Consider the following 22,896-nt stretch of genomic DNA (forward strand, 5'->3'; position numbering starts at 1 on the left):
GAATTGTGTCTCGCGCAAGTGCTGTGTGGTGCGTCACTTTATTCAAAGTTGTCTGGAAGGCGAAGACACGATTGCTTTGCGCATTTACGGCGATATACAGTACTTCTTACCATGACTACCAGTCTGCTTCATGCTGTCGCAGGGCTGTTACTCGTCAAATCTGAGGCGTGTACAAAAACATCAGCGCATCCGCGTCCTAATGTACTCGAATTTGTCTGGGTATGTTCACGGGTCTACTCAACGACTGTGGCACTGATCAACGAGGACGACTGACTCGGTTTCCAGCTCATTCCTCTTTTCGTCAGTGGCTCTGGCTGTCGGACGCTAGCACAAAAGCTGCATAAGTGAACCAAGGGTGAACGTTGAACGTTGAGATCGTTGAGAGACACACAAAGGTTACAAACACTAAACGCATGATCGCGCAGTGATCGTCTCTCCGATCGAGAGACGCCTCCTAACTACAGAACACATAGACGCAACAAAACAAAGAAGAGAAGGATATTGTTCATAATTGAATTGGTGGAGTGCTGATTTTTCTCGCGTTCCAGTAATTCCGGACGATGTCACGGAAGCCCGTATTCCCATGCAAGTCCTTCGTTGCCTATCTCCACCCCGAGAGCGTTGGGCAGAGATGACGACAAACTCCTCGAACGCGAGCGAGCTACCCCCGGTCGTTGCGGTGTCACATCGGGATTCGGTTGGATCCTCTCGCTGTCCATGCTCAAGCTCGCGGTTCGACGTCGCAGCGAGACGCTTTTGCGGAGCTTCGTTCCCAGCTTGCGCAATGACCCAAACTTGCCTCTGCTCAATAGCATGCCCACACGTGGTGTTTCCATTTCGAGGGGGTCCTGCGAACAGTCTGCTGAAGAGGCGGCAGATCCTGATCCTGCACTTGTGCTCCACGGATTGGGTCCGGAGCCCGAAGTCACGCTGGTGCTCGTGCTTTCATCCAAAGTGCTCGAGTTCTGCCCGTCCGACCAACGCAGGCTGAAGTTGAACGGATTTGGGATTGGGTTCACATATCGCTGAGTGAAGACCACGCCGGGCAGCGCGTTCAGAGGACGTCCATCAGGCCCGCGCATGCTGTCCGGAATCCGTGAAATGACCTTGCGACGAGGATTCAGGGATTTGGAAAGGGATTTGGAGGAGCGCGACGACGGCGTACAGGACGCAACAGCGGTGCCTGGAGCGCGACGACGAATGCTGCCAACATGTGCCAGGCAATTGACAGAGCGAATTGATGCCGTAGGGATCATCTCGCTTACTGCCGGCTCGGAGAAGGGAGTGGAACCGCGCGACGTATTCTCTGACGGTCCCGGTGGTGCTTCGCTTGAAATAGCCTCAGAGCTTCTGTTGCGATCCCGAGACGAGTCCCCGCCGTCGAACAATACTGCTGGGCTTGCTAGCCACTTCAGCGGGGCGGTGAAAGGCGCACAGTTGTCGGCTTCCGTAGGTTCTACGTTCTCCCTGCTGGTGTAACATGGAGGAGCTGACACTATTGCGCTATGTTTACGCCATCGGGTGTAGGATATCGGGACTCGCAACGAGGAAGTCGGAGACTTGTGCACCGCTTGATCCAGGTCGACAGGTACATGCGTCAGACTGGCAGGTTTGAGAACCCTCGCGATAGCGGTGATAGCACAGTATAAGACTCGCTACGAAAGCTGTCGCAGTTTGAACGGACAAGGTAGGATGGCCACTCACGTAGACAAAGCAGAGAGGAGCGACGATATAGTAGCCAAGCGCCAGTGCAATTATTCTCTGCAGCGGTGAAAGGTGGCCGAGATTCACCCCTGCGCGAGGGTCAGGTGTAGAGGACATGACCGTCGGGCGGCAAGACCAGGAGGATGGTCGCGTCAATGTGCAAGTGATATGTACCGCCAGAGGTATGTGGATGACAGTCGCAAGGGTATAGCATCTACGAGGCTGACATGACTTTTGAAGGGTCTGTAGACTGCCGGTTGGGTACATAACGTGATCCAGACCAGCGCAGTCACATACCGAACTGTCAGTCCCGCGGTGCAGACGTTAGAAATCGACTCAGTTACCTAGGATATATCATGAATGACCGATTCGATGACCGAGTGCGGGATCCAGAATATTAGAAAACATCGTCATGATTAAGGTCAGAGTTACACTAGGTCATGCTGTACAGTGGACGCACTGAAATGTTGTGATGTTACATAGCGATATCATACATAGCGCACCGCGCCTTCGCAGCGCTCAGCTGCCTATATGCTTGGGTCTGTTCGATTGAACCGTCCTCATCATCTTCCGTCGAAGCTTGTTAAGACGGCCAGATGGCTGACTAGCATTTCCGGCGCCCGCCGCAGCTGCTGTGTCACTTGCACCATTGTCCACTGCGTCCGCATCGTCGTCCTCGGACATCTCCTGTATGCTTGTGCTCAACATACCCGACTGGGCGCCGCTCGACGAGCTAGACGAGCTCGAGGACGTGATGATGCTGTCCGACCTCGTGCGCGAGGGTTTGGAGATGTGGAAAGGTCTGCGAATCGGGCTCTCGTATCGCTGCTCGAAGGTCACTGTGGGCAGAGCTAGCAGCGGGCGTCCATCGGGGTGGCGTTCGCTGTCGGGAATGCGGGACCTGGCGAAGCGTCGAGGTGGGGCCTCGGACGAGGGTAAAGAAGTGGGCAAGGATGCCGCGCGTCGGCGCTCGCCCGCCGCAGGGTCTGGGTTGGCGGGCAGGATGGGAACCGTAGCTTCGGACATCGCCCTGCGACGGCCGACGGCAGGGAGGATACGCTGGACTTGGTGAAATGATAGTCGTCGGGGCAGCGACGGTAGGTTCATGCGGTTCGTGCTGTCTGCACTCGAGTGGCTCGTGTCCGGGTCGATAGAGGACTGCTTTGAGGAACCGTGTGGAGAACGGACTTTGATGTTGGTTATATTCGTGGCAACCTTCTGGGCAGGATTGACCAGCTTCCTCAGCACCGTAGGGAGCGGCTTGCGCACGGTGGATGAAGCCGACGGGTGTTCCTCGTCATCGCTGGTTGAGGAGGCGCCGGAAGCAGACGTGGAGGATACTGGTTCAACTGGCTTGGTATCGCGAGGGCGTATGGGAGACGCCGTACTTCTCTTGCGCAATCTGGTGCGCGACGGAGGTTGCGGCCTGGGACATTCGCTGCCCGCAGTGAATGCTTTCACCACAGCATTCCAAAGATAGCACAGAGTTCCCTAGATACGCATATAAAACTCATGAGACTTTGTTAGAACGTCAAGCAATCGAGTCAACTCACATAAATGAAGTGGATGGGGGCGACGAATACAATTCCCAGAACCAACGCAAGACTTCTTTGGATGGGCGAGAGTTCCAAAAATTGTCCTATAACCGCCGTTGCAGGGGGACCTTGAGGAAGTCGCGGCAGACGTTGGTGATGCAACAGCGTTGCGCTTATGCCGTTGCCTTGACTTGGTTAGACGGATGGGTCGTGTGAGTCGTATGGCGAGTGGTGGAAATGGTAGTGGCGGCTGTCATTGAAGTCGTAGAGGTAGCTAGTGCGGAGATGTTGAGGGTGTGTGCCAGCTCGTCAAAATAAGGTGGAGTCCTTCGTCTTTCGACGTGGCCTTTATACCCGTTGGCAGCCGGAGGGACGGATCACTGTGGTCCAATCATGTCGCTACGCCTTCACATCCGTGTATCCGCGAGTCGATGTCCGCGCGTTTGGAGCGAGTCGGATATTGTAGCCTTGACCATCACGGTATCCGACTCACTCCCTCATCCGGCGGGGTTTTCTGCGAAGGTCTCCACCGTGTTCACCAAGCAAAATTCTGGTTCTGACTGCGATGCCGTGTCAATGTCCACAAATCGCAGTTGAAGTCACCCGGGGGTCGTTATTAGACGGACCTGGTTCAAAGAGCTCCTCATGGACCTCCCATCAGTTGCATCCGCACAGCTATAGACGGTTGGTGGACATGGTGCCTCCTAGTATATGGTGGAGCGGAAGGTAAGTATTAATAACCCCGCCTACGAGGTTGTAAGTACGGCCGTGAAAAGAACAGCCACTGTGGGGACTTGTTAGTAACCGAAGGGCCAGGACAACAAGTTGTCCGAAGGGGACTTTTCTAATGCTGGGACGCGTAACGATGTTTTATCGTTCGGTGCGCTGTGTCATTTAGTAGTAGACTGCGGTAGACGGAGCACGGTGATCGTCGTTCCAAACGCCATCACGTGAGCATGACGCGTTTGTGGCACTAAGTCCAATTTCGCAACCAAACACATTTGCAGATGCTAACTTACGCCGAGTAATCATTGACTTCCATCAAGATGCGTTGCCAACCACTATATTGTACAGTAGAGGTATCATGACGTCGTTATATACGGTATAGCTTATGTACGTGATGTGCGGATGCGGATGTGATGCGAGGGGAGATGCAACATGCAAATGTTGTGCAGATGACCCAGAAAACGAAGAACGAGAAAACTACCCTATGCCACTTGAACATCTCGACACAAGAACGGGGTCCAGCACGGCTGACCTAGTATGACCCAGTCCCGCACGAATCCATCTCAGCCACATCTCGCCTCCTCGAGACCACTCTCCGACGGATCTTCCTCCCGAGCGCGCGGAGCCCACCAAACCGCTGCTTCCCCTCGCCAACATCGGTTCCTGAGGTGGTCGACCTCCCTCGCTGGCGTCCCACTCGACTTTGGCGTCTCCGGACCCTCGGCCTCCCCTCGTCACACGGACTAAGATCCGGGCTGAACGGACGTGTTTTTGGCGAGACCGGCTGTCTGTCCACGGGGCTCGACACCCGCTTGAACGAGAACGGCGGTTCGTATCGCTGCGAGAACACCTCCCCAGGAAGCGCGTTGACTGGGCGCCCATCTGTCCCTGTGGAATCCGCGGACGCTTGCGAGAATGCGCGGCGATGCGTCCGGCTGGGGGAGCCGCCGGAAGGTGAATGCGAGTGGGACGAGACGGAGCTGAGCGAGGAGGGCGCAGATTGTGAAGACATGATGGACATTGCAGTAGGGTCGGACGCCGTGCGGCGATGGAAGGAGGGGAGAAGCCGACGGATTGGGCCGAAGGTGCGGGAGGTCGAGCGTGAAGACGTGGGGGGTGGGGAGTAGTAGACGGCGTAGTCTGACGTTGAGGCGAAAATAGTAGCCGGTGGTGGTGGGCTGTTTGAGTAGGAGGAGGTCGGGCTGCTGCGGAGGCTCCCGTCGATATAGAGCTTCGCGCGCCTGATCTGCCTAGCCTCGGGGCTTGAAGATGACGTAGGCATGGGGTACTCGAACACGGAGCTTGCGCCTCCACTGCGATAAGACGGAGGCGCGGAAATTACTGAGTCGCCTGAGTCTACCGAGCCACGACGCCCACGCGCGAGGTCTAGATCGAGCTCGCATCCCGTTGCATGAGGCAGATTGGGCTGTGTAGCCACCCATACTTTCGTCGCAATAAGGTAGATGAGATTCTGCGAGAATAACAGCACGCATGAGGGTGTGCGCGGGGAATCGTGGCAATAGAATGTACTTACAAAAACGAGCATGAAAGGAAACATGACCACCGCCGACACCATCCCGCAGAACATCAGGCATGACCTCTGGGCGGGCGAGAGATCGTCAAGGTTATCTTTTAGTCGGGCAAGCGTGAGGGTCATGATAGGTCGTGATCGTCGTGGCCAGTAAGATTTCACAACTTCAGACAAGTGGCTTTCGTACTTCGGATGTTGGTAGAGACGGATGGGAGAGTAGGTCGCGAGATGGAATAGATATCCGCAGCGGATGACGGGTCAGCTACTGGCTGTGCATATCCAAACCGACCGTCAGTCCAACTGGTGATGTCCGGTGGCCGTGTAGTGACGCACCTCCTACACACTCGACGCCAGAAGTCTCCCGGGGATCGAGCGGCACTATGACGAGCTTGGCGGAAGAAGGAGCATGGGCTTCACGCAGAGGGGCGAGAGAAGGAGCGAAGACCGCCTTATGGCCCTGTTGGCGCAGGGCTTGGGAGCATGACCAGCCGGGTTTGGATGTGGTCCAACGCTGACAATGGCGCCACTATGCATTCTCGGCCGGGCACGGCCAGACCCGGGGTAGCGGCCTGGACGCGATTGAGTGGGTCTTGTCTACGCGTGTCAGAATAACAAAAGAATATCTCGACCGAGCACGCAGGATGCGGCATGTTGGGATCATGATGAGTGTCGAACGCGAGCGGTGGCGGATGGGAGACGGGAGACGCAAACTGTGGCCCGGTGGCGGAGGCGAGATCGCACCGATTGGCGCCCAATGCGTTCTGTTCACGCGGCGCGGTCCCGGAGACGTCGATCCTGGACAAACCGCCCGCACTCGCAGACGCGCCTGCTATATACCACTACATAGACTGCTAGAGTACTAATGCGAGATGCCCAGTCGAGCAGACACGCTAGTCCACAAGTCTGCGGAACTCTCTGCGACATCCGGGTTTCCCCCCGGATTCTGTCTCACCGACGAGCTTTCCGACTACGTCCAACTTCTTCAAGGATGCTGCCGCAGTTACGCAGATGACATCGAATTTGACAAGCTCTTTGGCGAAGCGTTCACGAAGCTCAACTCTCGTGGCATCAACGAGGTCTCCCTGGGCGTCCTTGCAGGTAGAGCAGAAGACATGATCGAGTGGGGCATGCGTACGTTGTTGATTTTCCTCGGCCAGCGATTCCTGCTGATACTATGTCCGCATCGACTTCCTACGTTAAGGTTTGTGCACAGGCTCTGGCGGAGCGCAGAAAGATATTCCAATGGCGCTTGCTCTGTGGCAGCATATCACCAGCCCCAGCACTCTCTACCCTCCACTTTCGCAGCCACCGAGCCGACGTATCCTCGCGACCGCCTACTCCCTCCAAGCGAAAGTCTACAAGGACCGTGCACACATTGACGTAGAGACACTCCAGATTGGAGACATGCATCGCGCAGCCGTCGCCGCAGACGCCGCGGCAGCACAAGGGCTCGTCACGCCCATCGTGCTCTTCATCGCGCAGTTCGTCGCGATGCCTTTCGGGCCTCGGGGTGATGCGTCGCTCAAGGACATGCCGCAGTTTGCTTGTCTGTCGGACTTGTGGTGCATATGGGAGCGGAGGAACGAGGAGATGCAGCTGGAGCAGCTGGCGCGGGACCGCAAGGTCTCACGGGCGCCGAACGCGTACCGGTGTGCAGCGGAGGGCTGTGGGATCGAGGGTACGAAGAAGGCGACACTGTTGAGATGCGCGGGGAAGTGCCAGGGCGCGAACAAGCCGCACTACTGCAGCAAGGAGTGTCAGAGAAAGGTGAGCTGTGCGGATTGTCCGTACGCGCAGTCGTGGCTTAGCGTGGATGAAAGGACTGGAAACGCCATAAACCGATGTGCAAGCCAGGGGTCCCCAGCCCAGCAAATGGACCTATCGATCATGTCGCTTTGCCGGTCGAGGAAGCTAGCCGGTCTCTCGGGCACGGTGGAGGAGATGCTCTATCCAACCATAGCCCTTGGGACGAGGATCTCTTGCCACGAGTCCCAGGCAAGGAGCGCATGATCACAGTGCCAGCCCCAGGTCCCCGGCAAAATGGTGCAGATAGCATCCTCCACGATGACCCCTGCGATGCTTAGGGACCTCAAAGAGCAACTCGAGAACACGGACGCAGACGATGGTTGATCTACCGGGCGTACTTACTGGCAATGTTTGAGATCCGGAAGGCATTTTCCCGACAACTCGATCATGTATGTATGAATTCGTCCAGCCACGTTTGATACCAATGACGGCTCCGTTCAAGGTTTGTACACACAGTTGTAACGTCTGCGTCGAGTTCACAGGACTATCAAGGAATGGCACCCGTTGCGACCAAAGCCAATATGTATGTCGCACCAGAAACCGACTCGGGGTTCTGAGTATAGCACTCAGCCTCTCCGAACTTCAGCTTGAAGCATGGCGACCCCAAACAACGCACGTAACGCCCGCGCCACAAACGCGTAGATATGTAACACGTGAGCGCGTTACTGTATTGGCTCTCACCGCATTCTCATCTCTGAATCCTAGGCAGGTTGTACAACATGTGTACCTTTCTGTGGCTACGTTGATATCAGCACTCGTGACAGAGGCTAAGTTGAACGCAAGTCCGAACGCACGAGAACCATAACTCGTTAAGGGATCCTTTGTAAATCGGTGTTTTGAATTCCGCTCGGGTAACAATCGCGCGTCGCTGGCGGTGGCACAATGGACCATGGTGGCATCGAGTGGCCCAGCTAGTTTGTATCCGACGACCACCACAAGCTCGTACTCCAAGTTGTCCACTTGTCCGCTCGCCGATGGCGGGTCATCCAGCGAACGTGCTAAACATGTCTAGCAGGTCGTCACTTGACAATGTTGCAGAAGACACACGCGTCCTGCCTGCAAGTGGCTTCTTCTCTGGCGAGAAGTTCACCTACTACTTGCAGCTCTACGAGAGGTGTTGTCGCGTCAATACATTCCGCCTCGAGTTCGAAGAGGTTCACCACGAAGCATACGTGCGCTTCGCTTCTCGCAGCGCTGAAGAGGTCCGGTTGGGCCTCCTCGCACGGAGGCCAGACGACATGCTTGAATGGGGAATGCGTAGGTTTAGCCAGTCACACCTCAGCCAGCCGACCACGCTAATGCTCGCCGGCGTTGATACCATTCCACAGGTATTTGTGCAGATGCCCTCAGCGATCCTGATGATGCCGACAAATTGCGGACACATCTCCTCAGGGCGCTCTCGCTGTGGGCGTGCATCGCCAATCCCCGCCCATTCGATCCTCCTCTCTCTGAGCCTCCGAGCCTCCGCACCAAGGCAATCGCATACTGTCTCCAAGCCTTCGTCTGCTACGAGTTCCTATACTCTGACGAAGATGAATCTGGTGTCGAAGTCATGTACCACGCGCCTTCACTGCCAACGCCTCCGCCGCGCTCGGGTTCGTTACAACCACCGTTGTCCTCGTCGCGGAGTTTGTCGCGGAGCGGTGCGCGCCATGTGGAGGGCCACCGCTCAGGAAGCTTCCGCAGTTCGCAGTTCTCTCGGACCTCTGCCGTGCGCACGTGCAAAGGGAGGAGGCGGTGTATAGGATGCATCTGGCAAGGCAACACAAGGTCGCGAAGGCGCCGAACGCGTACCAGTGTGCTGCAGAGGGCTGCGGGATCCAAGGGACAAGGAAGGCGGCGCTGATGAGGTGCTCTGGGAAGTGTGAGGGCTTGAATAAGCCGCACTATTGTAGCAAGGAGTGCCAGAGGAAGGCGAGTTGATTGAATACGGCTCGTCTGCTCAGCCTTCGCTCACAACTGCGCGTCAGGATTGGCAACATCACAAATCTGCGTGCAAGAAGGGCACTCCAATCGTACCGAGGAACTGTAGATGAGATGAATCTACCTCTCGAATCGTACCCCTTGGGACGAAGATCCCTTACCACCGGATCCGCGCAAGGAGCGCATGTTAACGCTGCCCATTCCGGGACGGCCGGGTAGATGGCTTGCAGTTCGTCATCAACCATGACTTCTGCAATGCTTAGGGACTGGAAGGATATGATCTTGCGGCATGGCGCCGCCCGGTTGGGAAGGCTTCCTGAGTGATTGTCAGACATGTGCAGAAACGGTGTAGGTTGTAACTATACATGCTACGTACATCAAACAAGGTGTGCCACACGTATAGATTGTGCATATCCCAGTGCCAAGTCCTAAGTGTTGCACCTGGCCACTGGATGCATCATTCAACGAATTTCGAAGAACGCGTACTTTCGCTATGCCACCCATCCTGGCGTGAACCTACTGAGTAAGTAGCTATGCCCGATCAATATGCCTCCCAGCAGTCTTGAAATCCGTCAAGTACTTACGAGTGGCGGAACCAGAGCGCGTCGCGAGGACCGTACTAGACAGTCCCCCGTGACCGCGTTGGTGTGTCCATGATGCCGCCGGTGCTTACCGGTCGCCGCATCAGCACTTTGAATAACTCAGAATCCGCAGAGGAGGAGGAATCTCAATTGAGCACGCCCACTGGCACCAAAGCTCGCCCATTGCACTAGAAAACTCAGCTTATGGCCACTGTATCTTAGCTCTGCCCCGATCCCCGCTCAGTATGCCTCGAGCAACATCGAAGTGGAGAGCATGGCTCTTCCACCAGGTGTCACCTTCACCGACGAGGCCCTAGATTACACACGGTGTATACAGGCATGCCTCACGACATATGACCAGGAAGTAGACATACAACGGATGCTTTGCATTGTATTGAACATGCTGCACTCACGGACTGCCAGCGATGTTCGCTCCGGGGCTGAAGCCGGAAACCCGAAGGACATCCTTGAACTGGGCATACGTACGTTTTGATGTCACCTCCGAACTATTTGGATACTGATAGCTGCCTGTTCGTTCGGGATCAGGACTGTGCAAAGGATGTGGCGTACCTGCAAAAGACGTCGAGGAAGCCATAAACCAATGGCGGCGCCTCACCGACCCTGCGCATGCGGAGCGACTCTCGAGCCCACCCAGTCGACGTATCGTCGCCCAAGCATATTCCTGTATTGCATACGCCTACAACGAGAAATCATGCCTCCCCAACCGAACCCTGCAGATTGACGACCTCAAGCGCGCCGCCGAGGCTGCCGACGCATCCGTGGGCCTAGGCTTCATAAGTCCAACTGCCCTCTTCATCGCCCAGTTCTTGACAACGCGCCTCCTGGAGTCACCGGTCATGGCCTGACTTTCTGGGACTTACAGCGCTTTTCTGGCCTGGTGGAACTCCGGCGCGTCTGGGAGCGCCGGAAGCGCGAGGTGGAACATGAGGAGAGGGCGCGCGTGCTGAAGGTCGAGCGAGCGTTGGGTGACTACCGATGCGCGGCGGTCGGTTGCGGGCTTGAGGCTACGAGGAGGGCGGGATTGATGAGGTGCTCAGGGAGTTGTACTCCGCCATATAAGCCGCACTATTGTAGTAAAGATCTTCAAACGCAGGTGCGCCTCATGGTCAAATGATATTATTCCAGGCTCGGACTGACGCACATGCATTCGCATAGGACTGGAAGCGACACAAACCGTACTGCAAGCCAGGCGTCGCCATGCCCGTTCCCATAGAAGATGCGCAGGCTTCTGGCTTACCGTCAGGCGGAGTAGAGGAGGGCCCGTCTTCGGGGCCGTCTGCAGAAGGAGACATCATCGACGAACCGCTCCCGGCTGACCCAAGCAGAGAGTACATGTTCCGTGCATCCGTACCACAGGTGCCTGGTGGATCAGTCCAAATAATGTCATCGACGATGAGCCCGGCCCTGATGAGGGAAGTCCGAGGGCACATAGAGAGGCTGGCTATGGAGGACATGATGGCGCGACAGTGATGTGCTGTGAGAGCACAGCAAGTAGCTTGTCAATTGAAGGCATAATGCTCTACAAGATATCTGTCATCTTTTCTGGTATCCGTTAGGCTATGTGGGACAGCCAGTGTTCGTGGACGCAATACGGTGCAAAGACTCGGCTCAGACTCATGCCTGGTGTTCACATTCATGATGTGTAATACAGAAACGAGCAGCTATCGCAAAGAGGGTGACCATGGCATGATTGTTCTACTCGTCCCGTTCCTTGTTCACCTAAAACATAGCCTGGTTAGTACTGCGGCAGCTGAGCCACAGACGCGTTTGTTGCACACGTGATCGTGATAGTCACGTCCCTCGAGCCCTTTGGCGATTGATGGCAATGGCGACAGTCCTTCGTCCGTTTCCCCTAGTACCACCATGAGGTCCTCCGACGTCATAGAAATCGACGAACACTGTCTCTCGGGCAAGGGATACCCGCCGCATGCCTTCCGCCTCACACAGAAGTTCCGAGAGTACGTGCTGTTCATGCAGAAATGCCTCATGCCATACGACAAGGAAAGCGCCATGAGCGACAACGACCAAATGTTGGGCCTCGTGATGGCATCGGGGAGGATGTGCCCCAAAGGCGAAATCGAGATACGAAGCGAGGCTGGAAAGGGCAGCCCGGAAGACATCCTCGAGTTGGGCGTACGTGCGTGCATTCCAGCTGAACTCCAATACTTGCGGATGAGTCGCGCGCGTACTGACGGATATGCTGCTGTTAGGGTGCTATACAGGCCAGGGCGGGCCTCCTAAGAATCCCAAAGTCGGGCTGGAGCAATGGCTGTACCTCATCGATCCGGAGCGCGGCCTGAAGCTCGCCACCCCTCCTAATCGGCGCATCCTCTCGCAAGCTCATTCCTGCATTGCGTGGTACTACATCGAGAAGGTTCATTCTAAGCGCACGCTCAACATGGACGACCTCACACGCGCTGCGGAGGCCGCGGACGCGGCCGCGAGCCTGGGGTACTTCACGCCCGCCGTCATCTCCGTCGCCGAGTACGTCGACAACGCGAAGGACGACGAATCAGGCAAGTGTTATTGGGAGATCGCCCCCTTCGATGGAATGCAGGATCTTCGCCGCGTGTATGAGCGTCGGCAGCGCGAGGTAGCGGCAGGGGAGGAACCAAATGTGCAGCGATGCGCATCGTCGGAGTGTTGGCTTGAGGGAACGAGGAACGCGCCGCTGATGAGGTGCAATGGGAAGTGCACGGAGCCGCACAAACCACGGTACTGTAGCAGGGAGTGTCAAAAGCATGTGCGTCTCGCTCCGCAGCGCTCTTCCTGTCAATGTCGTCGTGTTAAAATCTGCGAATTCCGATAGGACTGGAAAGAAGGACACAAGTCGAGGTGCAAGCCGGGTCCCCCTACGCCGCCGGCTTCAGATGATGCTTTCGATGAGGAGGACGAAGTGTAATCAGCTTCACCAAGCAGCGAAGCCACAGCGACGCCTACGCCTGTCGGGGTTCCAGTTCACACTTCGTCACGACAATGAGCCCCGCCGAATGAAACAAGTCGAAGGGCAGATGAAGGGAATGGCTGTCTCTAACGCCAAAGTAGTTGAGTAATTGCTACGATTTTTGCCGTTCGCCAGAAGACGTCTTTTGTTCAGCGCGCGCTGTCCTACTGTACCATCATTTGTGCTTTCAATGCAGTTGTATTGTTCGTCCATCCCGAGGCTATCTTGCTCGTCTGTGCAGCAGCAACTAGTAATTGTTCTTTCTTCGACCGTTATTCCCGACTTACCACTAAGATCTTCACGCGTAGGACACCCGGTTCCTCGGTGACCTCCCCTAACTAACTGCAATTTGATTGCAAGACTGGCGGATCCGTGAAGGCCTTCCCGCTCGTAATTGTGAGTTCTGAGTCCATGTCTGCTGTCCTCTTACTCCACGCCATAAGCATTGCCTTCGTGTTTAGCCACTCCAGACCAACTGCCTCAATCTATCACGCAGAGGACACGTTCGCGGGCGGTTCTGATGACGCATCGTCACCCAAGAATTGCCCCTTGTCGCCACCTCAGCGCGCTTCCAGACCTTCGCGGGTTCGACCGCCCTGTCGAAATGGGCGCCTGGGCGCGCCTCGTACCAAAGCATGCAGGGCACCGAGGCTTCTAGCTCGCATTTGCATTCACTTCCGCTGTCGCTCGGTACGCAGTTCGAACGACGACTCGGAAGTTACTCTGAACGCTCGCCGTGCACGGCCGTGGCCAAGCAGCCTCTCTGAGTTCAAGACGAGGACAGCAGCCACGCACGCACCTTGCATGAGTCCGTCCTTCGTCTTCCTTCTTCCCTTCCTTGGCCTCGACGAGTGCACCCGTCCGTCAATATGCGACCTGACTATACCCAAAACGTCAACCAAACCTAGGTCAGTGATACTTCGCCCTTACCAGGCTGAGCCTAGTCCGATACGTACCTGTCTCCAGAGTCACCACTTCACACAATCATTATAGTTGACGAGGAATATGAAATGGCCTTCGACCGCGGCGCTCTATCCCCGTCGGCAGGAGGTTCTATGGAAAGGATCAGCGTCCTCGAGGTACATATCCGGACAAAAACGCGCGTAACGCAACCCGGGGTTATGGCAAATGACACTACATAAATGGTCTAGCATTGTGGCGGCAGGAGGGGCGAAAGTCTAGGTGTGTACAAGGGGCCAAGGGGCTACGAGTGTCTGGGATTTTCTAGCGTTCGGGATAACTTAAACGTCAAGTGCTCCACGCCCCTGGAAACGGAGTATCCTCGCAAACCTGTAGCCGCCAGGTGCGCGGCCAGCGGTGCGCTCGGATCGGGGAAGGGGGTGCACGGTACCGGTAAGTAAGACGGAGTACAAGGCAAAGGAAAGAATGTGAGAAGTACACGAGACCCAGCAAGAGTCAGAGAAACGGGGGAAAGGTCCGGAGTACAGCAGTGTACAGGACAGCAGAAGGGTCCTCGGCGGAGCGTCAAGTACCGCCAACTGAGTCCGCGATGCCATAAATACAGATGTTCGCCAACCCTACTGGGAGATGTAGGGCGCGGCATCGCACGTAGAAGCCATACTGAATCGTCACGTCATTTTCGACAAGGCAGTCTTGATCTATATGACGGTCTGTCGGGTGGTCTGAGGAAGGTCGTCGTGGTCCGTTTGCTCGCGTGGCTAGCGCAAGGCCGCGGCGCTCAAGCGGTGGAGATGCAGCCCTTTCCGTCGAGCGCGGGCGTGAACCCCGGCCTGCACGACTGCACGCGGCAGGTCCCCACCTCACACGAGACGCCGAGGGCGTTCGGGATAGCGGTACAGTCATGTCTACATCACGGAGACACAGGCGATCAGTACCGCCCGTGTTCAGCACTGACAGAAATGTCACTCACTGAACGTCGACAGCGCCGCAGCCACCGCACGAGGTGAGGTCCTCGCGGAGGTCTACACACTCGAAGCCCTGCTGGACCCACTCCTCCAGACTGGTCGGGACCGCCTCCGAGATCGGGCAGGCGGCCATGGAGAGCGGGCAGAGGATGGGCGAGATGTCTGCCTCAGGAGGGACGACAGGGAGCTGGAGGGAGCCATCACGCTTGCGTATGACGGTCCCAACGCGGAAGCCGTCGCCGCCCTTTCCAGGGAAGGGGCCGCTGTTGCCACTCCCGGGGGGCCAGGGTTGCCATGTCCCGGCCAGCTTTGCGAGGGCTGAGGGCCAGGAGGGTTATCGTGACGCTTGGTTGCAGCTGCGGTCGCGAATGCGGGGCAGAGGGCCAGGACGGCCGCGAGGACGACCGTGGAGAACAGGGCGGAGCGCATCTCGGAGGCGGGCGGAGGGTCTTTACGAGCGAAAGACGGCGACACGAACCTCGGGGGGAGACGACACGGGGGGTCCTCAGGCAACTGGGGGTTAGAGTCGCGATTAAAGGGCGCGGCTTCGGACAAAGGAGGAAGGACAAGAGGAGAGTTTCGGAAAAGGGCGAAAGGACAAAAGAGACGAATCGAAAGTGGGCGATAAACGACAGCTGGTAGAGAGGACGTGCCTCGGCCACGTTCTGTGACGCGATGTCGATGGGCCAAGCGATGGCCGCGCACTCAGTCGCCCGTCCTTAGTGCACACGCCGCGCGCATGCCGGCCTCCGAGTCCCTGTTCCAGAGATTAATAGGGCCCTCTAGCGCTCCACTCACCGGCCTCTCCTCGAACCCTCGCAGGTGCAGGTGCCTCACGCTGACGCCTAGCAGCGAGTTAGCCCCCTATTCCTCGCCATTATGGCTGGCCTTTCCCTCTTCAGTGGCTAGATATTGAAACAAGGCGGTGAGCATCGGACATTACGGCTGTGTGCAGATATCAAAGCAAGATGGTGGTATCATATCAAAACAAGGAAAGCCGCAATTTTGGCGGAAGGCAGGTACAAACGCTGTTGATGAGATCGAGATCCCTCGCTGATCTCAATTACCAATTGGGAAAATGAAGTAAATCGCCTAGACGGGTATGTCGCTCCCACACTCCTCTCTACGCACATCCATGTTGTACGACGCTCTGGCAACTGTCTGTTCAATTCCAGATCCTCATCTTTTCTTTTGTGAAGCGAATACCGTTCTGAGCACACTGCACCCGTAACCTTCGCAGCATGGATCAATCCTGCCAACACTGTATGCAGAACCTCTCACACGTGTACCGGTGCACTGACAGCTGCTAGAACCAACGGAATGATTCATATCTTCCAAGCGCTGCAGACTTGCTCACGTATCCATCCCGCGAACATATGGTGTGCAAACGAGCCACACTGCAGCGAAGATTGTTCGAAGCCAGGAGGATACCTCGCGTTTCAACCGTCTGTGATCCACTATGCACCTGGTTCTAATCACGAAGTGTGAGGCGAATTGAGAGGCTGCCGCCTCCACTCAATGGAAGACTGTCTATGATACGTGGACACATTGTGTGATTTGTCTGTGTCCTGGGATGACAACGTCGATTGACACATCACATTGACTAGGTACGACGTACGGCGGTTGCAGACTGCAGCGCACGAACACCGCCCGCCGCCCTGCTGCCTCACATTTTATCGCAAGCAGAGTGTACCCAAGGCATTAGTATTGCAAAATAACGACAGATCGTCACCCCACTCGGTACTCGTCAATGATCACGAGCTACTGGAGCCGTACCATCAAGATCAAGCCCCTACGCATGCCATTCAAAGCTCTCCGAATTCCTGGTGTTGTACTTCGCATACTACTTGCAAAAACTCAACGACTATAGCACCCGGAAGTCGCACGTTTTAGCTTTGAGAAGCGATGTTCAGTCAAAGTGTGCTCCTCCATTGGCCGAGATCGTTTGTCCTGCACAAGACAGTCATCACGCCACTGACAGACTAACGCATACATGAAGAAATTACCTGTGATGAAGTATGCCTCAGGCTTCGCAATGTACGAGACAAGGCTGGCGATGACCTCCGGTTCCGCGATTGGTATCTTCGATAGGGCGGAGCCGGACAAGCCCTGCGCTTTCGCGTCCTCCAGGCTGACTGTACACAATGGTTTTGGTGAGTATCATACTTGCCCAACGTTCATGAGACAGCTCACCGATGTTGGTTCGGATCGCGCCCGGCGCGTACACGTTGACGGTAATGTTGTCCTTCGCCAACTCAGATGCTATGTGGAGGACCTCAGCAAGCTTGTGGCCTCAAGTCCGTGTGGTTACGCACCCAAGCTCTGGGTCAGACCACGGATCGCAAACTTTGACGCTGCGTACGCTGACGTGTATGGCATGCCTATGTGTCCTGCATCAGAATACGAAGGACTGGAACAACCCATGCATTACTCACCATGTCTTCCGGCCATAGACGACGCTCCTGTACGGAAGGTTAGCACACCAACAAGGATTCGCACCCAGCGGCAAAATACCGACCGATAATGCGTCCGCCTCGGCCCTGCTCTATCATTTGCTTTGCTGCGTACTTGTAGCAAAGCATCACACCTCGCAGGTTGATGTTGATCACTCGGTCCCACTCTTCACTGGGAACTGCATGCCCGCGTTCACAAATAGTTCTTACGGGACTGATAGCAACGTACCGAGCACGAGCGGACCATACGACATCACGCCTGCGTTCGCAACCATCTAAGAGGTGCGTCAGCCAACCCACTCATCATCACCCACGAGCTGAATAGACATACCACGTCAAGACTGCCCAGCTGTTCGACCACAGAGGCAATCATGGCCTGGACCGCCTCCTCGTTGGTCACATCCGCTGGCGCAGCAATGACCTTCACGCCGCTCTTCGCCTTGATCTCAGCCACGGCCTCTTCGATCTGCGCCGCCTTCGCGGGGATGTCATTGATGACGACGTTCAGACCGTCCTCGGCCAGACGGAGGGCGATGCTCCGCCCGATGCCTTGGGCAGAACCGGTGACGATAGCGACGCGGGTATGGGGTGCGATTGAGCCCATGGGTGTAGCGACTCGAGGTGGTGTCAAAGAAACGAAGCAGATGTGCGGCGAGTATACCTGTCCGCTCTTGGTTTTGAAAGGCACGCAAATGCTGCTTTATAGAACCCAACATCCCATAACGACTGCACCTCGGCCGCGATCCAATGCCGCATCAGACAGGCAGCCATACGACAGCCTCGGGTTCGGCGAGGGCACGGACAAATGCGGCCATGGCATCAATTCCTGGAACATCGTACGATACTCGCGTCCTCGCCGCAAGCGAGCCCGCTGCATCGTCAGTTCGCGAACGGGAATGGGCGTCACGAGCAGCTCGCATCAAGCATTGCGAATGCCAGGTGGGTTGATGCGGACCCGACATGCGAAGACATCTTGCATGGTTCGAGCGTCCGAGCTCCCCGGTCCGCTCCACTCCCAGTGCGCTGATACCGTCTGCCGGCTGCCGTTTGGAACGCCACCGTTCAGTCGGTGTGTCACTCAGCTCGAGGATAGGAATCAGGCGAGCCCGTCACGACAAACCGTTAGTATGTATGCAACATGGATGCTTCGGAGTCCAACTCGGTATGTGTCTTGACAGCACTGGCCGATGGATCTCCTACTTCGTAACGTCACGTGTACAATGTTTTGTTGCGCCCCAAAACCATACTCAGCTTCAACTACAGCTCGATTGTCCAAGACTACGGGAACCGAGGTCCTGTTGGGGTCCTGAACAACGAAATCTGAAGGACGTCGGTGCCCTCGGTGGCCTGATTTGATCTTGCACGCCTCACCATTCTCGAGTCTATCGCATTGCTGATAACACGATCACACGCAGCTTGTTCGGCGGGCTCGCGGGTCCTTCGGCGGGTGTATCGAGGCCCTTGCGGAAGGAAGCCGCCGAATATGTATTCTCGGACGGGCCTGCCGTAATACAGTGACATCTGTGGCAGACAGCGTCTCCCAGAAATAGGAATGTATTCTGTAAAAACAAGTGAGCGCTTTTAAAGAATAATCGCATTTGGCACACTGACCTGAGGGAACCGCTTGGCAAATTCAGATCCAGAGCCACTGTTCGGCTCTACGATACTAGAGCTCGTTCCACTGGTGTTGGGTCACGAAATAAAGGATGCGTATTTAAAGCGAGTGGTCCGCGCTCCCCGCCTGCTCAGCGCACTATCATCGTAAACCACCATGGCGGTGACTGTGCAGGAAGCTGTGACAGCGATCACCTCTCTGGGGCTGCTGCCCAACATCGTCCTTGGTGCTGTTCTTTTCTGGTCGTTCCGCGCCTTCCGGCGGACGATGGCCGTGAGTTCAACGTTCATATCAGTGCGCGTATATTGACCTTCCTCTCCCTCCAGTTGAGCCACATCCCGACGGCCGGAGGGCCGTCGCTCCCCATTCTTTCTTATATCGGTGCGTTCAGGGGGCTCATCGACGACAAGCAGATCCTCGACGAAGGCTATGCAAAGGTAAGGCTCACCATCAGTCAGTACTGCAGCAGAGCTCATACAGTAGTCTACAGTACAAAGGGCGCGCGTTCAAGATCGCAACCATCTCCGGCTGGACCGTCGTCGTGTCTGGGCCTAAGCTGGTCGAGGAGCTACGCAAGGCCGGCGACGACGAACTGTCTCTTTCCGCGCTATGGGTCAGGTAGGCTATCGCCGAGGAAAGACCCCAAAGTAGATGAAGCTGATGCGTCTTGCAGGTCCTCCAGATTGAGCACACTCTCGGCCATCACCCCGACGATTCGTACCACACCAACGTCATCCGCGCGCAACTCAAGAGCAACCTCGACGCGGTCTTCCCGACTATGTACGAGGAGCTTAATACAGCATTCGACGAAGAAATGCCCGTGACGCCTGGTGAGAGTTTATAAACGGCTAGGCTCTTCACATATTAATTTATCGACTTTTCATAGAGTGGACGGCACACACCGCTTTCGAAGTCGTCAAGGACGTTGTGGCCCGTACCAGCGGTCGTATCTTTGTTGGCCTGCCCATGTGTACGTCCACAAGCACCGATTATCATCAGTGGCGCGCTTCAATCTCATCTCATTCCACGTTCTAGGCAGGGACAAGGATTACCTCGCGCTTAACAAGCAGTACCCAATCGACATGGTCGTCAGAGGTCTGATCATTCGCTCGTTCCCGGACGAGTTGAGGCCGTACGTCCATTTTCCGTCGCTCCTACAGGCAGTCGGTATTGACCAACATTGTAAAGATTGGCAGGAAAGCTGTTCTCGGCGTTTCCCTCTCATTTGCGTCGCGGTATGGTGCATCTCGGCCCCATGATCTCCGAGCGGTTGCGACAGCGTCAGGAATACGGAAACAAGTGGGAAGGCAGACCGGTATGCGAGCGTGAACATGTACTGAGTCAATGGTCTTACCGTATCTGGTTGTCTCAGAACGACATGATGCAATGGTTGATCGACGCCGCGCCTTGCGACGAGAAGCTCACGGTCCCTCAGCTCACCACGCACATGCTCCACGTCAACAGCACGGCTATCCTCACTTCGTCGGTTGTGCGTCAATTATCTTCTCGCTGGTCGGCTGCAGACTCGATAACATCGCTGTTTCACCCTATAGACATTCACCCAGGCGCTCCTGCTTCTTGCTGCCAACCAACAATACGTCAAACCTCTTCGTGAGGAGATCGAAGCTGTGCTGAAAACGCACGGTTGGACCCGCAAGGCCATCCTCGAGATGCACAAGGTCGACAGTTTCTTCAGGGAATCTCAGCGCATCGCCGGCATCGGAAACAGTACGTCCGCTATCCACATAGTTTACGCACATTCGGGCCTCACGAGCTGACGTACGTGTATCACAGCACACATTTTCCGTACCACGATGAAGGACTACACCTTCTCCGACGGGACGTTCGTGCCGGAGGGAACGTTCGTCGCGGTAGCCTCCAAAGCGACGCACACCGACGAGAACATCTACCCTCGGGCGAACGAGTTCCAGCCCTTCAGGTTCTCTACCATGCGCGATAAGGACATTGGGACCGAAGACATGGCTTCCAAGTACGGGATGGTTAGCCTCGGCACGAACCACGTTCCCTTCGGACACGGCAAGCATGCATGGTACGTTGTGATGAATAACCTTGTCGAAGGCATTGATTTGATCATGTTCGCAGCCCTGGACGGTTCTTCGCAGCGACGGAAATGAAGGCGATGTTTGCACACCTCTTGATAACGTACGACATACGGCCGGAGAAGGAGGGCGTGCAGCCGCCTAGGGCGTTCTACGGTTCCGCGCGTACCTTGAAGGTCTTGGTCCGCAAGAGGCGGACGTGATGTTCCCTTTCCTTTTGTCGTGTGCACTGTAGACTGCCCCAACTCTCTTGGTATATAGCCGGACTGTGCCACTCTTTCGTCGTCGAGATATTGGAGTACTATCCCAGGAGCCAGTCGTACATATGAAATCCGAATGAATTGTAGATTGGACACAAGTAGTCTCCGCCGTCAGAAAAAAGCGTCTGTTCAGTCAGTACTTCAGTACCCTCTGCCAGCTTCCAGGACTTGGTGTACGCTCCGCCGGTCATTGTCATAGCTGGCCAGGCTCACGAACTACAATACCTTCCAAGTAAAGACTGATACCTCCCGGGATCAGCCGACAGCCGCGCCACAGTGTGAATCATGATGCCATTGTAAACGCAGAGAGGACTGCGTCGGGTTGCTGTATCACACAGTGACCCAAACGCGAAGTCACAGTTCGTATCAGATTCCGGACTCCCTTGCCCGGGACTTATGCTTTGAATCTCAGGCCGAGCGTGTACAAGGCCAGCTGAGATTCAGGACGCGCTGTATTGCCAGTGTATTGCAGCGGTTTCTCCGAGCGAAGCGCACAGAGAAGAGCAGGGTTGCGGTGTGTAGGACAAGTCATTTGATGCATTGACATTTGGCAGAGACTCGCTCTGAATGTCCCGGGGATGTAACAAATTGCTCCACAGAGACGTTGATACAGGCAATATGGACGCGAATAGCCTCCTCTATCGGATTCGCATTCCAATGTGTATTCCTGCGGCAAAAGTGGCCTATTGCCGGCGAGACAACTTCCGGATCCCTTGCGAGTTCGGACGCACAGCTCGAAAGCTCCACTGATACATGAATTGCTGGTATTTGCTATAACTGATTCTCATCCGACATGCACGAGCGTCGCGTCTTGTCCACCCCCATATGCTGCGGGACTTCCTATATTTCTGACCCCACCGTGTAAAGTTGCAGATGAGTGATGGACCATCTCCGGCTCTGGGCAGCATTAGCCACTAATGGCCTGTTGCAGGGTTAAATAGTTCCCGCTGGCGGGTACTTGGTTGTACTGAAAAGTGACGAACGCCGCGCCAACGAACTTAGTTGGTGAGGAGGAGGAGGAGGAGGAGGGACGTTCGAACGTCCGGCCCGCTCAGCGCTCAAGCGCTCATCTTTCGACTTCAGCGCTTCAGCCGCTTTGCTCCAGCCACCAACATCGTTGATTCATTCTCGCCGAGACGGGACCTTGGTTTTTGGAAGCTGGCAAGGCCCGCCCATCGCCCACACCTCCCGACCACTAGGAGTATTGTCGTTCAAGATGCAGCCCTCCAGCCACGATAACTCCGGCTTCCTCTCCGTGGTCGCCCTGCTCGGGTTCATCCTGTGAATACTCCCTCCAGCCTACTTGCAAATAGACGTTACGGTTGTGAAACAAAGCTTCGCAGCTCTGGCGTGGTGCATGGTCTCTTCGTGCCTTGGACGGTCGTGCTTCGACGCCATCCGCGAGCTGTGGAGGATGATGGTCTGACCGCGCAGTCGGATCGCCGTCCTGGTCGTGCGGGTTACAGGAGACATCTGGACGACCAATCGGACCTCTTTGAGATGGAGTATCGGGGGGCAGGGAGGGCAGGATGATGCTGGATCGTGAAGGTCACGGTGCAAACGTGGAGGCTGTACGTTCGGTCTACCTTCAACGTGGGGTCGTGTCTACATACGTCGTGCGTATTGAACCTATCGCTCAGGCGAGGCTCTATCGCGCCCTCTCCTGACGTCTCGCCAGTAGCCTATCTATGGACATCGCCGCAGCGTTCTCCGCCCATTGGCATGAGAGGGGGTGAGGCGGTGAGGAGGCGTGTGCGCCAAGACGTCTCTCGGCGACGCTTGCCGGCTGTATTGATGGTCTGCAACCGTGACGGAGACCTGCTGGCACTGCGATCTGCATGTTCAACCGAC

General features: G+C 56.0%; 10 protein-coding genes across 10 annotated transcripts; 7 read left to right on the top strand and 3 right to left on the bottom strand.

The window, feature by feature from the left end:
* Positions 1 to 4,240: 4,240 nt before the first annotated feature.
* On the bottom strand, positions 4,241 to 5,783 carry B0H18DRAFT_175725 (uncharacterized protein). The gene is made up of 2 exons (XM_048036975.1): positions 5,500 to 5,783; positions 4,241 to 5,436 (listed from the first exon to the last, which is right to left on the bottom strand). Exons 1-2 carry the CDS (start codon positions 5,620 to 5,622, stop codon positions 4,498 to 4,500), a joined length of 1,062 nt encoding a protein of 353 aa, XP_047895642.1. The 5' UTR covers positions 5,623 to 5,783; the 3' UTR covers positions 4,241 to 4,497.
* Positions 5,784 to 6,365: 582 nt separating this feature from the next.
* Positions 6,366 to 7,580, top strand: B0H18DRAFT_1117350 (uncharacterized protein; the record flags this gene model as incomplete). Its single annotated transcript, XM_048033564.1, has 3 exons — positions 6,366 to 6,627; positions 6,698 to 7,263; positions 7,317 to 7,580. The coding sequence occupies 3 exons, from the start codon at positions 6,366 to 6,368 to the stop codon at positions 7,578 to 7,580; spliced, it is 1,092 nt and encodes a 363-aa protein (XP_047895643.1).
* A 630-nt stretch (positions 7,581 to 8,210) lies between these two features.
* On the top strand, positions 8,211 to 9,647 carry B0H18DRAFT_996426 (uncharacterized protein). The gene is made up of 6 exons (XM_048045416.1): positions 8,211 to 8,559; positions 8,631 to 8,814; positions 8,853 to 9,216; positions 9,273 to 9,330; positions 9,378 to 9,454; positions 9,499 to 9,647. Exons 1-6 carry the CDS (start codon positions 8,277 to 8,279, stop codon positions 9,547 to 9,549), a joined length of 1,017 nt encoding a protein of 338 aa, XP_047895644.1. The 5' UTR covers positions 8,211 to 8,276; the 3' UTR covers positions 9,550 to 9,647.
* Positions 9,648 to 9,964: 317 nt separating this feature from the next.
* B0H18DRAFT_175758 (uncharacterized protein) lies at positions 9,965 to 10,762 on the top strand. The gene is made up of 2 exons (XM_048036976.1): positions 9,965 to 10,288; positions 10,353 to 10,762. Exons 1-2 carry the CDS (start codon positions 10,081 to 10,083, stop codon positions 10,670 to 10,672), a joined length of 528 nt encoding a protein of 175 aa, XP_047895645.1. The 5' UTR covers positions 9,965 to 10,080; the 3' UTR covers positions 10,673 to 10,762.
* Positions 10,763 to 10,792: 30 nt separating this feature from the next.
* On the top strand, positions 10,793 to 11,440 carry B0H18DRAFT_996431 (uncharacterized protein). The gene is made up of 2 exons (XM_048045417.1): positions 10,793 to 10,920; positions 10,983 to 11,440. Exons 1-2 carry the CDS (start codon positions 10,852 to 10,854, stop codon positions 11,295 to 11,297), a joined length of 384 nt encoding a protein of 127 aa, XP_047895646.1. The 5' UTR covers positions 10,793 to 10,851; the 3' UTR covers positions 11,298 to 11,440.
* A 250-nt stretch (positions 11,441 to 11,690) lies between these two features.
* B0H18DRAFT_1117352 (uncharacterized protein) lies at positions 11,691 to 12,729 on the top strand (the record flags this gene model as incomplete). Its single annotated transcript, XM_048033565.1, has 3 exons — positions 11,691 to 11,964; positions 12,038 to 12,420; positions 12,637 to 12,729. 3 exons carry the CDS (start codon positions 11,691 to 11,693, stop codon positions 12,727 to 12,729), a joined length of 750 nt encoding a protein of 249 aa, XP_047895647.1.
* A 1,741-nt stretch (positions 12,730 to 14,470) lies between these two features.
* On the bottom strand, positions 14,471 to 14,847 carry B0H18DRAFT_873667 (uncharacterized protein; the record flags this gene model as incomplete). Its single annotated transcript, XM_048040307.1, has 2 exons — positions 14,471 to 14,597; positions 14,663 to 14,847. Coding segments are annotated over 2 exons (312 nt in total), but the record flags the coding sequence as incomplete, so codon positions are not given.
* A 1,392-nt stretch (positions 14,848 to 16,239) lies between these two features.
* On the bottom strand, positions 16,240 to 17,772 carry B0H18DRAFT_175779 (uncharacterized protein). Its single transcript, XM_048036977.1, has 8 exons — positions 17,442 to 17,772; positions 17,340 to 17,385; positions 17,176 to 17,289; positions 17,093 to 17,119; positions 16,973 to 17,038; positions 16,851 to 16,919; positions 16,664 to 16,792; positions 16,240 to 16,607 (listed from the first exon to the last, which is right to left on the bottom strand). Exons 1-8 carry the CDS (start codon positions 17,712 to 17,714, stop codon positions 16,567 to 16,569), a joined length of 765 nt encoding a protein of 254 aa, XP_047895649.1. The 5' UTR covers positions 17,715 to 17,772; the 3' UTR covers positions 16,240 to 16,566.
* A 307-nt stretch (positions 17,773 to 18,079) lies between these two features.
* On the top strand, positions 18,080 to 18,878 carry B0H18DRAFT_996442 (uncharacterized protein). Its single transcript, XM_048045418.1, has 3 exons — positions 18,080 to 18,413; positions 18,526 to 18,681; positions 18,748 to 18,878. The coding sequence occupies exons 1-2, from the start codon at positions 18,298 to 18,300 to the stop codon at positions 18,626 to 18,628; spliced, it is 219 nt and encodes a 72-aa protein (XP_047895650.1). The 5' UTR covers positions 18,080 to 18,297; the 3' UTR covers positions 18,629 to 18,681; positions 18,748 to 18,878.
* On the top strand, positions 18,727 to 21,156 carry B0H18DRAFT_996444 (cytochrome P450). The gene is made up of 11 exons (XM_048045419.1): positions 18,727 to 18,998; positions 19,052 to 19,162; positions 19,216 to 19,338; positions 19,399 to 19,555; positions 19,612 to 19,695; positions 19,761 to 19,857; positions 19,914 to 20,040; positions 20,098 to 20,214; positions 20,279 to 20,453; positions 20,520 to 20,775; positions 20,829 to 21,156. The coding sequence occupies exons 1-11, from the start codon at positions 18,882 to 18,884 to the stop codon at positions 20,986 to 20,988; spliced, it is 1,524 nt and encodes a 507-aa protein (XP_047895651.1). The 5' UTR covers positions 18,727 to 18,881; the 3' UTR covers positions 20,989 to 21,156.
* Positions 21,157 to 22,896: the final 1,740 nt, after the last annotated feature.

The sequence above is a fragment of the Fomitopsis serialis genome, assembly GCF_022376445.1.
Source record: "Fomitopsis serialis strain Sig1Antser10 chromosome Unknown B0H18scaffold_19, whole genome shotgun sequence".
NCBI classification, from domain to species: domain Eukaryota; kingdom Fungi; phylum Basidiomycota; class Agaricomycetes; order Polyporales; family Fomitopsidaceae; genus Fomitopsis; species Fomitopsis serialis.